General features: G+C 42.2%; 1 protein-coding gene across 2 annotated transcripts in view; it reads right to left on the bottom strand.

Annotated features, from left to right (window-relative positions):
* Window positions 1-2,891: 2,891 nt before the first annotated feature.
* The window catches only part of ADGRG6 (adhesion G protein-coupled receptor G6), a 183,255-nt gene continuing 171,322 nt past the window's right edge, over window positions 2,892-14,824 (bottom strand). Inside the window, exons 25-26 of one of the 2 annotated variants that reach the window (XM_054980850.1) lie at window positions 9,737-9,783; window positions 6,319-6,399 (exon numbers count right to left, since the gene is read on the bottom strand). In XM_054980850.1, coding sequence (XP_054836825.1) covers window positions 9,770-9,783 — 14 coding nt within the window. In that variant the 3' untranslated portion in view covers window positions 6,319-6,399; window positions 9,737-9,769. Of the gene's footprint in view, window positions 6,400-9,736; window positions 9,784-14,824 lie in introns of both variants that reach the window. The other variant, XM_054980842.1, reaches the window with a different exon arrangement.

Genomic DNA, 14,824 nt, shown 5'->3' with positions numbered 1-14,824 from the left:
TCTTGTTAGACAAGAGGCACTATGTCTTTGAGCAATGTAAGTGAATTTGAAACTGCCCTTCGTACAAGTGATGAACATGTTATCTCTGTATACACTTTTATTGATGTGTGAGACAGAAGAAGAGCAAGTAAAAGAATGTATGATTAAATGGGCAAAAATTGTGGACATGACATATTCATGGAACAATGGGAACATGTGTGGTTGAAAGGGTTGAAATTTACATTAAGCTCTAATATTAAGGAGAACTTTTGCAAGATGATATATTGTTGGTATATGACTCCTGAAAAATTGGCTAGAATGTATAAGGGTACATTGAATTATGTTGAAAATGTGCTAAACAAGAAGGGTCATTTTATCATATGTGCTGGACATGTAAGAAAGAAAAAAACTTTTTGGGTTGCAGATACAATCATTAGTTCAGAAGATTTTGAAGATTAAAATCCAATTGAAGCCAGAGACTTTCTTATTGGAATGATGGACAGTAGAGGTGGCCACAAACTGTGGAAAAAACAAACTGTGCAGTTTGTAGTTCGTGCATTTTCACAAACCACAAACTTCCATGAACTGGTGCAAGTTTGAACCGGTTCGTGGTTCGTAGTTTGTGAGGTTTAAATGCCCCTTTCTGTGCCACTTTGCAGAGGCACGGAAAGGAGCATTTAAACCCGCGGATCAACTGCTTGTCGGGGAGATCCCCGACAAGCAGCTGATCATTTAAAAAGCGGGGCTTGGGTGGCCAGCTGGGAACTCCCAGCTGGCCAGCCAAGCTTCACCTGCTCTTTAAATGGCCATTTCCCTGCTGCTCCGAGCGGCGGGGAAATGCCCATTTAAACTGTGGGTGGGTCTTGGCTGGCTGGCGGGGAGTTCCCGGCCGGCAGCCAAGCCTCACTTGCTCTTTAAATGGGCATTTCCCCGCCGCTCGGACCACTCAGACCGGTGGGGAAATTCCCATTTAAACTGCAGGTGGGGCTTGGCTGGCTGGCTGGGAACTCCTGGCCGGCCAGCCAAGCCTCACCCACTCTTTAAATGGGCATTTTCCCGCCACTCGGAATGGCGGGGAAATGCCCATTTAAACTGCAGGTGGGGCTTGGCTGGCCGGCTGGGACTTCCTGGCCAAGCAGCCAAGCCCCGCTGTTTAAATGATCAGCTGATCGGCAGGGTTAAATGCCCCTTTCCGTGCAGCTTTGCAGTGGTACGGAAAGGGGCATTTAAAACAAACCAAACGAACCAGCAGACCAGTTTGGAAGTTCATGGAAACAAGCTTTCACAAACCACTGGTTCTGGAACCATGAACTGGGCTGAAAGCACCCCCCCCCCGGTTTTGGTTGACTGCTCTACCTGCTGAAAACAATGTTGGAAGAACTTCCTTTAGAATCCACTTCTCTGTTCTGCTCTAAAACAGATGAAGTTCTGAGAAAAAGAACAGGCAAACAGCAAAATCATTGGGTGTCACGCCATCTGATCTCCATATTTATAAGTCTCATTTCCCACACTGAGAGTATCAGCACTATAAAAGGCCTAGTCAGAGGCACTAGTACCAACCACACATCTAGGCTGTTCATGAGCTATTGTACAGGGCCCCACAAGCCAGGAAGAGACTTGCCCAAAGATCCAAGTCTTTCCATCAGCCTCTGCAACATAGGAACCCTCAGGACCCTTCCAAGCAGTTCTTCTGACTGGAATCACCTGCTATCCAACCTGCCACCTTTATGGACTGGGTCTCTAACTTGGCCCACAATTGGGAGTCTGTAACACCTGACACTTGGGTCTTAGCCATAGTAAAATGAAGTTATAGGTTGGAGTTTAAGGAACAGCCAGGTTCTAGTCCATGAACAGCTTTAAAAGTCATAACTAGCACCTTGAGAGCCAGTTTGGTGTACTGGTTAAGAGTGCAGGACTCTAATCTGGAGAGCCGGGTTTGATTCCCCATTCCTCCACTTGAAGCCAGCTAGGTGACCTTGGGTCAGTCACAGCTCTCTGGAACTCTCTCAGCCCCACCCACCTCACAGGATGTTTTGTTGTGGGGATAGTAATAACATACTTTGTAAACTGATCTGAGTGGGTGTTAAGTTATCCTGAAGGGCGGTGTATAAATTGAATGTTGTAGTAGTAATAATAACAATAAATCAGAAATGAACTGGCAGCCAATAAAGCTGTTTTAGAATAGATAAGGTATATTCCTGATTTTAAACTATCTACAATTTCTGGGTTGTCCAAAGGGTTTTTTCTTCTTTTTTTAAAAAAAATTGTTACTGGGTTGTCCAAAGTTGAACATATTAAAGTGGTCCGACTGTGAAGTTATGAAAGTATGGATTAGAATTATCAGGTTGGATGAGTCTATAAAAGGAGAGTGCTGGGGAACTAGATGCAGCTGGCAGAAGGCATTATTGGCTACATTTCAAATAGTAAGCTAGTGTTCATGAGTACCCCCAAACTCTTAACCTGAATTGCAAGTGAAACCCCATCCACCACCAACAGATCCAACCATTTCCAAGCAAAAGCCTTCTCAACCAGCATTACCTGTTTTGTCTGGAGTCATCTACAGCTTGTTGTGGCACAACTGAAATAGTGTCTTGTCATGCACAATGCATTGTGTCAACATTTAGTTACAATTATTGTGTGTGGCACCAGCTGTCATCACATGTCAATACAAGTAGCTATCAAAAAGTAAATGCTCATTTTTCCTAGGTCAATAGGAGTAATGCTGAGCTATTACTTCCAAGAAAAACAAATTAATACAAAATATATTATCTGACATTCTGAGCTTTGCACGTTTCTTCCCAGAGATCTGATAAAACAAAGTCATATACACTTAAAACAGCAGGCTATTTTCCAGAATAACCCCTCCCCCATTTTTACCACAGAATTACAAAGAAAGAAAAAAGAAAGACACCTGTGATAAATTTTTTTTAATTATCTGAAGTACTAACAGTAGAAATAAATCTTTAAGTATTTCTGGTTTGGTCAGAATCTAAATTCACCTCACTAGCTCCTATGGAGTAAAATCTGACTATTACATCACCATATCCCTCATAATGCTAAAATAATACAATACACAGTATATTTTTGACATGAAAAAATACAAATCTATGTACTTGAGATGAATTTTCTTCTAATTTTTCTGCTAATGTGAAACAGATATGTATAACAAAAACAATGGCCACTGCTCAGCTACACAATGTCGACATATTTTAAACCTCAAAAATAAATAATTATGTACAAGGAAGGTAATGCTATGCCAACAACAAAAGGAAAGATCTGCATTGAAAAACATATGACAGAAGAAACAGCACTGGAAAAAGTGTAACCAAAAAGTCATTTTAAGATTACTACATGGTAGTAAAAGCAAAGGCTATTCGTAATTTAATGACAATAGAGGAAACTGTACATTAATCTGAAGATTAAGCACAGCGCAGACTGAGACAGGAACATGTTTACTTTTTACAATTAATTTATTGGATTGGATCTGACCACCTTTTTCACCAAGACTCTCCTAATCCCCCTCCTTACTACAGCTAGGGATATACAATCACCCACTAATTTGGCTCATGGCTTGTTTGCAAATTGTAAACAGGTGGCCAGTTTTCTGATTGTTCATCAGCCCATTTGTGGCTGTTTGAAAGGCTGCTTCACTGTATTCTTTCCTAACAGAGTATTACAGTGCAAACAACTTTTCCTACAGCCATGACGTCCATACCAATGGAAAGCTTTTGGAGGTTTTTTTAGTTGCACTTGTGAACTAGCAATCAAATGATCTACTGCTGATCTACAAACGCTGTAGTCCCAGCTTTAATTTTTTTTTAAATGTCTGCCCGCACCTTTCCCCTTAAAACTCCACAAGGGTTAGACACTTTATTTTTTTAAAAAAAGCTGGAATTTCAGAGACTGTAGAATTTGATAATCAAAATGTTAATTTGCATAGCAATTACTAATTTGAAAAACTACAAAAAACCTTCTGGTGGTGCAACAGGTAATGGTGACTGTATGAATTCACTCATAGTTAAATCAGTTCCAAATTATATAAATCCATCATAAATAAATGCTGCATTAAAAAAATCCTACATTTTGGTGTTCATCCAAGAAGTCCCTAATGTCTGCTAATGTATTTGGCTTGGCAATACATGCTCAATTTTGGGAGGAACACTATAAGCAAACCTGTTCAGCAGGCATTCACAGCCATTTAGCATGAACCAAAAAGGACTGGGTGATTGGTTCATGAATGATTGACACCTTCAAAACTTGTTAAGTTCGATTGTCAAATGCATTCAATTAGAATTTGCAGCCACCATTCCATCGGGCTTTTGTTCACGCAGACCCTGTGATCCCCAGCAGAGCCTTTTTGGCAGTGAAAGAGGACCCTGTCCTCTCTTTTTCACCAGCAAAAAATCTAGTTAGGTCTAACCCATTATATTTTATTAAATTATCATTATTTATTGACATTTGGTTTCTTTTCGCATCACCTTAAACATTTTAACTGAAAAAATGATATTGAAATCATACTGAAAACTATTATGGGAAAGAGATATATCATATTTCGTGTATAAATACAAATCATCCACTCTATGATGAAGTTGTCTAATCCCATTAAACTCCGCCATGATTTGATGTCTTCAAAAACTGATACATATGCAGCTGGATCCACAACTCATCTAAGGTGAAACACTTTGTTTAAGTAACTTTAATTCCAGTGACATCTAGCCAGGACCTAAACAGTTTGTAGTTCGTAATTCACTGTAACTGTCCAATTTAATTTGGCTGCCTACACGTAAGGAAGTTCTACACTTAAATATACGTGATACATAATGAAAGAGTTACACTTAATTATAAGAATTAAAACATATTCAAGATTTACAGATAAATAACTTTTCCACTGCATACATAGGGGATAATACGAGCAGGTAATGTAGGAGATTATATAACTGATCACTTGTAGTTGGAGACAAATTTTTGATAGGGAATGGAGAAAGTAAACAGGAAGTAATATTCAGGAGGAAGCATTGTGACATCCATCTTTAATACAATGAGATCCCTCCAGCATTTCCACACAATCTCACCAAACTCATGGAAGCCATCCTCCCACATGGCTTTTATTCATGCATGTTTCATAATGCTTAAATAGTAGTCAAAAGGGGGCCCTTCTTCCAGTTCCAACAACAGAAAAAAAATGGTAAGATCCAACCAATCCAGTCTAATTTTTAGTTCATTTGGCCAGTTACTTCATCTAAAAGGAAAATAGGATAGACAGTAAAAAAAAAAAGCTTCCTCTGTAAGGCTACTATTTTCATTGGATATAAGCATTTGTAGGCATAGTATTTCATCTTAGGGTGTAATTCAGATCGGTATATGAAAATCTAGGAAGTAAAACATGTATATGATGATTTACTAGAGGAAGATGGTGATATGAGTGCTGGGCTGGGTTAAAAAAAACCCTTGGGTATGCTTACCTCAGTTGTTTTGGCAGAATGAAATCATGTTAATCCATGTAATTATTGCCTTTTTATTTATCTATTTACATCATTTATGCCCCATCTTTCCCCCCAAGGGGGACTAAAAATGGCTTACATCATTCTTCTCTATCTCTTCTCATTTTTCCAGCTAAAGGGATGACTCTACATGCAGATACACTCAAAAGAAGTAGTAAATGTGTCTTGGATTCATATAGATTTCTTGACTGGCACACCTGGATACAATTAATTTTACATATTAACATATGAATGTAAAGCAGAGCGTAAAGGTGCATGTGTTAGCAATGATAGGCAGTAATACACTACTTTGTGTGTAGTAGAGCTCCTGTCAGTGGGCTTCTCCACTTATTTCAAGAACTGGACAGCTTGAGTTTGAAAGCATGATGGGTGATGTATGTTCAAGTATAGCTCTGGTCTTGGCATAAACGAGCAATCCATAGAGTATGCTTCATGTATGGCAATGATATCAACAGGATTAACATACAATTAATGTACTGTGACATGGCAGAAAGCTGACAATTGTACTGATGGAGAAGTCTCAGCCTTAATACTGTGATAGTGGAGAAAACTAATTGGATGATCTGTTTCCATAACTATGGATGGTAGAGGGAGAATCTTTTCAGTAAGGAGTTGCAAACAAATGATGATAAAATGGTTAAAACACAACATGGTCATAATATTTATTTCCTTAATTAGTCAGCAAATCCTTCACGTTGTGAATTCTCAGGCTCTGTTGCATTTCCTTGTTCCAAATGTCCTCAGAACTTTGTGCTGTGGCTCAAAGAATCTGACATAATAATATTTTTATAGAAGTTGTCCGAGCGAGTACTGCAATACCCCTTCACTTTGTCAATAACCTGGTGAACAGGAATAATTGATGTCTGCTCTGTATCCACTTGGGTATATTTTAATGAAGGCTTGTCAAGAAAAATATTGTCTGACAAAAAAAGAGAGACAAGAAATAAAAAGTCAGGCATTTTAAAACAGAGGATTTTTGAATTGCTAACTTGCTCACCTATAGGTAACGTTCCCATTCTCACTGCAATAAATATAACAGTTAACCTTCTTAATTTTTGAAAGTTTAATATTCTGCTGCATAATTCCATCTTGTTGTATGTATGTCCATTATATGTAGATAGGTCTGAACATCATTAATGGTAGTGTACTGTATATTCTCTGACAAACCCTATTGCGAAATTGGTGGATTCAAGGGGGAACAAGATGTCCCTCAATATCCCTGCCTTCAATATTTAATTTCTTGCTGCTCTCCTCAAGGTACTTGCATCCCCTGTCAGCTTCTGTTTTGGCACCATTTTTTACCTTGTGTTTCTCTGATGGAGTTCCCAGACAACTAGAGCTCACACTGTAAATGTGATGATGTCACAGTACCAAACAGATAATCATACCTGACTAAGTATCAAGACTCTGAAGCAAGTTCAGTATGATGGAAATACTTTTGCCCTCATTCTGAATTGGCACTGTAGCGCTGTCACATAGCTAGTCAGATATGAGATGGTGTCACTAAGACAATTTAAAGTGAGTACAAGAACCAGTGCCATCACTCTGAATGGAGGCCAAGAAGGAGGATGTATCGCAAACACATTTGCCATTGCTTGTCAGTTAGTAAAAGTATTTGCAAAACATATTCCAGATTTCAGCTCAGATTGAGTGTCTGTGGTGCGATGACATCATAAAACGCACCAGAAAGACGCTCTCACTCTGCCTGCTTAGCGCTGGGCTGGTAAGTGTGGATTCAGCCAAAGTTTAAACAACTAACTTTCTGACACAAGAGCTTCATTATGTGCACAGATCTGCTCCTCTGGGACAGCTTAATCTGTATTTCCAGTTTCTTTGGCCCTCCACTGAAATGACTGGCTAATTCCTCCTCAGATATTAAGCAGATGCAGATACACATTTGAGGGTGGAGCTTCAAGTTAAAGGAGAGAGAGGACTGGCACCCAAAAGAGCACCCCTGGTTATCTCACATAACATGCAGTATTGTCTAATCTTTGTTGTGACATGATATTATATTTTCATCCTACTCTGTATCATTGTCTGATAGAGATATGCCCCACCAGGTCTTACAAGAAAAGATTTATTTTCAATTATATCAATGAAACTTCCCATTTAGTATTGTTGCAACACCACCATAATCGTCAATTGAAACTAAACAGCGACAATTCAGTAAATAACTGAGAATCTTGATAGTTTTCATCTGACTGCCCTGTTACACATCAGAGAATATTATTATAGTTCATACAGAAATTGCAGGCTAGCTCTTAAGCAAGTGAACACTGTGGCTGCTCTTAGTATGGCCATTAGGTGGCACTAAAGCAGTGAGCAATCAGTATCACAATTAAGCACATTGTTTGTTTAAGAGTTTGTAGCAAATTAAATTTGACCTTAGTTATCAAATACAACTTTTGTAATGCACATTGCTGTAACAGCATTCCATAATTTCATTCATGAAAACAATAACATTGTATATTTCAAAAAAGCCTTTTCAGTTCTACTTGCAAATACAAGCATGGTTCTATATGAAACTTTTTGTAACATGTCTCTAGTGCAAATAAAAATAAAAGGTTAGCTTCACAAAAAGAATTAAACTATAAAGAAGTAGATTTAAAACTGGAATTGGTTTTGAACTGTAAGTGAATAAAAACAGGTTGCACAGAACAAAATTTTAGTTTCATTTAAGAAAGATATAGGCATGCGTAAGCATATCAGAATGATGATTTTTTAAAAGATGAAAATGTCAAATGATTCATAGTAGGCAATCTACTGACCTTGACAAACATTCAAATACTGCTTGATTTTTCAGCTCATTTTTTTCTGAATTTTTATCCACTGAATTTAGAAAAAAGCTGTTACTTCTCATATTTGTGATTTGATGTGTCACATTTGTGCATTTCTGAAAGAAATTGGTGGTCCTATTGGATGAAGGCTATGTAAATGGAACAGAAGTCCAGTGGCACCTTAATGTCTAACAACATTTATTCTAGCATGAGCTTTTGTGAGTCAGAGCTCAGGAAAACCCAAGCTGAAATGAATATTAGTCTTTAGGGTCCAACTGGATGTCTTGTTTTGTTTTGTTACATGAGACTTACATGGCTACTCCTCTGGAATTATGGGAGTAGCCATAGTCTTTAGTGACCTATTTACCTGCTGTATTTAAGATACCAAAGCTGTGACACATTGCATATAGCAAGCTTATTAAAAGTATTTTGTTTATCCTCATGTTCCACATTCAATTCATGTTGAACTAAAACAAGCCCCGTGTACTCCAGGGGCCGTTTTCATACACGTTGAATAATGTACTTTCAATGCACTTTAGCAATACTTCAGAAGTGGATTTTTTGTTTCACACACAAAAACCCAGTTCCAAATGATCACTAAAGAGCATTGAAAAGTCCATTATCCAATGTGTGTGGAAGCAGCCCTGGATGAGTTAAGGTTACATCCTATGGGAAAAGTCTTGGGAAAGGAATCAGCCAAGCTTATCTTCCCTTCTCCCAGCAGCCCTCTGGGCGCACCCCAAAAATCCTCCAGTGAAGGTCAACCATTGCAAACAAAATATGCCACAGCAAAGATGGGTATAGTAAGGAGAAAGAAGTGGAAGAAGATGCCCCCTTCTCCCTCTTCTGCCAATTTTATGAAAATTTTTATGAAGGTCTTTTCTCCTATTGTAGAGGTTTGAGGGGCATGAAGGAGCAAATGCGAAAAGGGCATGGTGAGGAAGGTACGCTCTGCCAGCTCCTCCTGCACACTTTTCTATAGGATTCACCCTAATATTTTCTGCTGCAAGAAACTGCTAGCAATTAGATGTAGCAGTTTAACAACGCAATCCTAAGCAGAATTATCCTTCTAATGGACTTAGATGGTATAACACTAAAATGAAAATGTGTACTGATGTTCCATTCCCAGTATGCATTATAGAAGAATAAGTTGCAGGGAAATCATTCACAAGCAAATTTCACTATCTGATAGTTCTCTCATTATGTATTTATAAAATATATGGAATGCAGACAAATTTTGAGGTGAATTGTGAAGAATCATAGAACCTCGATCACATGCAATATGCAGCCAAACAAGAATATGAAGCATCCTTATTTGCTGACTTACAGTCAATCAGAATTAATGACAGAGGAAGTTGCAGAGAACAAAATGAAGCGATATGTATGATTAGCATGTCCTTTATGCCAATCAGAACTTCATGCAAGTGTCCTCATACCAACTGGAAATCATGCATTCAGCAAAAGTGATGCACTCTTTACCTTTACTGTTCCACCTCTGGTGAGGAAATGTTCTTAGAAGACATTATCTATACCATAAACATATGAGTGTTTTAGTCAATTCCGGGAAACAGCAACTAGTTTACCATCTACAAGGGAGATATACACGCACTATACAATATATTAAAAAGCGTTTAACTGTTATCATAAAGTACCCAACTGGATAACTAGATTCACATAGACTGAGATCATTTAAAAATAAATCATTGTAAGGTGCAAGCAGGAGACTCTCAAGGATCTGAAGCAACATGCCATTTCCCCCCACCCCACTATTTTCTCTTTCTTTCCTTCTGGCAACTCCCATACCCTCATCTTTCCCCGTTCCTTCTCTCCTTCCTACTCATCAATCAACCTTTACCTGCATCCTCATCTTTGCCTTTATATTTTATTTAATATATTTAACCCCCAACTTTTCCACAATAGGGATCCAAATCAGCAGATATCATTTTCTTCCATTTTATTTTCACAGCAGCCCCAGGAGGAGTTACATTAAGAGTATGTGACTGGCCCTTGGTCATCCAACAAGCTTCTGTGGCAGAGTCTTTCAGGTTGTGTGGTAACAAGTCACCCAGTGTGTGCTGCCAGACCCAACCCCGATGAATCATCTTTCAAAGGTCCTGCTCCCTCCTCCTGCCTTTTGTTGAAAGAAACAAAGCCTGGAAGTCTGACAAAACTTCTGTTGTTGCCTAGCGATGGCCACTAAGGACATCTATATTGTAAAACAACAGAAACAACTTTACCATTTTTTAAATATTTTTTTTTTCATATTTCAGATTTTTCTGCAAACCTGGGGCTTTTTTCAAGTTTATAGAAAGATCTGTCTTGTCCATTCACAGCTCCAGTCTTTGGCTTTAAGTATCCGTAGATCTAGATGGGCTGAGAATTAGATATATTGATTTAAAAAGCAGGGGATAAATCAACATCTGTGCCATACCCAGAGATGAATGTTTGCTTTATGTTAGCAACCGCTTAGTCCAGGAAAAAATCTCAACATATTTCATACTTCTGGGCCTAGGATATCTGACTTAATATAATCTATCATCCAAGACAATTAGTGAAATCTAGTGGAATGTGATTAATCTAACTTTAATGTGCTTTATCACAATATAACATCTCATATATTAGGCACAAAGGTTCCCTATAGATTATGAAGTTTATCTTAGGATGCTTGTAAAATGAAATTTAAAAAAAGATTGTAACCTCCCCGTTTATCTAGGTACTTCCACATGCAGAAGTGGGGGAGGCTGATTTTTGCAGCTCCCCCCTCTCACTGGTAGCTTCCACATCATCCCCTTTTGATGTTCCTTGGAATCCACTGATTCACAGGAGCACAAATTATGGGGGGGGGGATCACAGAAAAATGCAGCAGGAGAAGGAAGGTGGGAAATTTGCAATTTATGCAACACAGGTTTAGACATTCAAACACACACACACACTTAACAGGAACATATTATATACGCAAATGAGTGTGTGTGTACTGGGTATACAAACACAACATGGATTTAAACTGGAAGTTAATCTACTTATTGTATTGTAATACTTTATATACCTAGGGGACCATGTTTGTTCAAGAGTTGGTTTAAAAACCTATTAAGTCATTAAATAAAAAGTTATTTGTTATTTCATACCGTGGCTTTTGTATCAGTTAGCCTGTATGACTGCATTCATAGTTTAATGTTTATGAATACAGGACTGCTTTATTCTATTTTGATTTAGATTAAGGTATGATTAAAACATTTTTCAAAACAGCCAAATTTCAACTGGTACATGCACATTCAAATTTGAGTTTTCAGTTAAAATCAAGCATGTAAGATGTAGCATTATTTTCAGCCATATGCACTGAAATGGATAAATAGCTATCAATAAAAGCCTACGTTGCTATTGCTATCATGAGTAACATTATATATGAAATATACTGCATAAAAACTGAACATCCTAGTACATTCTTCACAAACGAATACTTTGAAAAAACTTTCTTTTCATTTCATATCTGCTTATTTCGGCTCTCCCAGCCGCGGCTCGCCGCGTAAGCTGGGAGCCGGCAATTGGAGCCCTTGGAAGGAGAAGGAGGCAGACTCCCTCCCTCTCCATCCGGGTTCTGGGAAGGGGCGGAGCTTGGCGCTTTTGTGCGCGTTCTGCCCCTTCCCGGCGTCAGATTTTTCAAGCGCTCGGAGTTGGAGGACTTGCTCCGTGCTCCGGCGCTTTGCAGCACAGCAGCAGGGAGCTTGGCCGGGCCGGCTGGGCCTGCTGCGGGCTGTGCACGGCCCGGAGTTGTGGAGCCGCCGCCGTGGTAACGGCGGCGGAGTGTGTGGGGCGCCGCCGCCGCGGTATCGGCGGCTCGGCGCAGCGCGGATCTTTTCGGGCCCGGGGGCTTTGGTGGGCTAGCCATTTCGGGGCTGTCACTACAGCAATTGGCCCTAGTGGGCCTGGCTTTGCCCGTGGCACTACCCTTGCCTGGTGGGCTTTTCGGACCCGTTAGGGGCTCCCCCCCGGGGCTATTATTCCCCCCATCACCCCTCCCCCATTGCTGTAGGCCGTTGGCTTCTTGTAGGGGGGTCATTTGGCTGGGTGTGTGTGGCTGATACCACCTGGTGGGTGTTAGCCGCACTGCAGGTGACTCCTGTTGCTGGGGAAAGTTGTGCGACATCTTTAGGGGAGTGTGGTCACTGCAGCCTTGGCTTGTTACTGGGGAGGTTGGGCGACTCCTATTGGAGAGAGCTGTAACTGCTCTGACAAGGGCTTCTGGTGACACCTACTGGGACGAGGCTGATACTTTTGTTTCTTGTACCTCACCTTGAGCCTGCTAAAGCATGCCACCCAAAAAGGGAGGGGGCCCTTCCAAGGGCAAACAGCCGGTGAAATGGCTTGCACCCAAGAAACCTCCTCCAACTCTGTCCTCATCGGATGATGAGGATGGCCCTAGTAGGCAGGAGTTGATGGAGCGCATGGCCGCTCTGGAAAAAAGGGCAGCGGGTTTGGCAGTGGGTGGAGATTTACCTCAGCCACGTAGGGGTGCGAAACGAGTCGCAAAAGTGGGATTTAACAAAGAATTTGCCTCTCGTCTGTTGGCACTAGAGAAGATGACAGCCCTGAGTACAGGGGAACCTAGCTCCAGTCATCATCATCATCCTACTGCGCCTGAAGCGGAAGGAGAAGGCTATCTGCCTGGGCCTGGGGACTGTGGACAGGTGGCTGTGGCGGTGGACTCTCCTCTGGCTGAAGGTACGGAATATCAGGCGCACTTGCACACACACCAGAACGCTGTTTGGCCGTGGGGGGCTGGAGGGCAGTCCACTCCTTCTGGGGTGTCGCTTCCTTCCACCTCTGGCGGTTATAACGCACAAGTTTGGCCCCCATTAGGACAGCCCATTTGGCCTACGTGTGCCAGTGGCTCCTTGTGCCAGCAGTTGCCGTCAGGGGCCGCTGCCTGGGACGGGCAGGGGCATAATTCATCGAGCACTGGTTGGCCCTATGGTTACGGGACTCAGCCTGGCCTGCCCCCCTATGGGATGCAAGGATTTGGTGTGGTTCCGTATAGGGCCCTACCTACGGGGGATACGGCGCTGCCATTGGGGGATCACCTGACGCAGGCCACCCGTGAGAAGATTTTGCGGGGAGAATATGTTGATGTCTTTACCCTTCTCTTCAGGGAACTGGAGAAGAAGGATAAAGATGATCTTGAGGATAGGGACAAGGAGCGGATCCGCCGGAGGCGGATCGATAGAACCTGGGCCCATTGGCTTCCAGGGTTTTTGGTGTATGCGGGTGTTCTGGCCAGGGCGCAGCCGCATAGGGCCCTTCCCCTGTTTCAATACATGAACATTATTTACAGGGGTTATACTGATTTTGAGGGTGGGGCCTGGCTGCGCTACGATGAGGAATTTCGAATGCGGGCCGCCTTAACCCCTAGTTTGCCGTGGGATCAGATTTGGGTCCAGCTTTGGGTCCAGGTCATGACTCCTTCAAAGTCAACGGTGGGGGATAGGACCGATAGCGGTCATTTGATTATCAAGCCAGTTCAAGGTTTGGGTCCCCGCACCCCTGCGGGGCAGCTGGTTCAATCACGGCTGCTCTGCTGGGACTTCATGTCCAAAGGGGTCTGTTTTAAGCGAGCATGTAAATTCCGGCACGAGTGCCCCACTTGTGCTGGACCCCATGCCCACTCTGCCTGTCCCAAGGGACGGCAGGGTGGCCAGGGAGGAAAGCGATTTGGGGGCGGCGGCGGCCAGCAGCCTGGTGCTGGCAAAGGGTCCCAGCCCGGTAAGGCTGAGGGTACTTGAGGAATGGCTTCAGGTCTACCCGCGGCGTCGGGACGCTGAGTATTTAATTTCGGGTTTTAAGTTTGGATTTCGTATTCCGTTTCACGGCCTTAGGACACCTTTCATGGCAGCCAACCTTAAATCAGTGGCTGGCATGGAAGATGTGGTGCGTGGTAAGATATTAAAGGAATGTGCTGAGGGTAGGGTATTGGGCCCTTTTGATGCCCCCCCTGTCCCGTCCCTCAGGGTTTCTCCTTTAGGGGTGGTGCCGAAGAAGGCGCCGGGGGAGTTCCGCCTCATTCATCACCTCTCTTTCCCAAGAGGGGGCTCGGTGAATGATGGCATACCCGAGGAACTCTGTTCAGTGCATTACACCTCCTTTGACCAAGCAGTCAAAGTGGTGCGACGCTGCGGGGTGGGAGCCGAGATGGCAAAGTGCGACATCAAGTCTGCCTTTCGCCTGCTCCCCGTTCACCCGGGAGACTTTGATCTCCTGGGTTTTGCATTTGAGGGCAAGTTCTATATGGACAGGGCCCTACCCATGGGGTGCTCCATATCTTGCTCTGCATTTGAGCGCTTCAGTTCCTTTTTGGAATGGGAGTTGCGTCGCCGCTGTGCCTGCAAGGACACCTGTCACTATTTAGATGATTTTATGGTGTCTGGGCCTGCGGGTTCGGGGCAGTGTGCCCGGCTGTTGGCAGCCTTTACTGAGCTTGCTGAGGAGCTAGGGGTCCCCTTGGCCCATGAAAAAACGGAGGGACCGTCGGTGATCCTGACGTTTTTAGGTATCGAGCTCGATACCATGCAACAA

Source organism: Eublepharis macularius, chromosome 1 (genome assembly GCF_028583425.1).
Source record: "Eublepharis macularius isolate TG4126 chromosome 1, MPM_Emac_v1.0, whole genome shotgun sequence".
Taxonomy (NCBI): domain Eukaryota; kingdom Metazoa; phylum Chordata; class Lepidosauria; order Squamata; family Eublepharidae; genus Eublepharis; species Eublepharis macularius.
The sequence above is the reverse complement of the archived record's forward strand: the minus strand, read 5'-3'. Positions and strand labels throughout refer to the sequence as shown.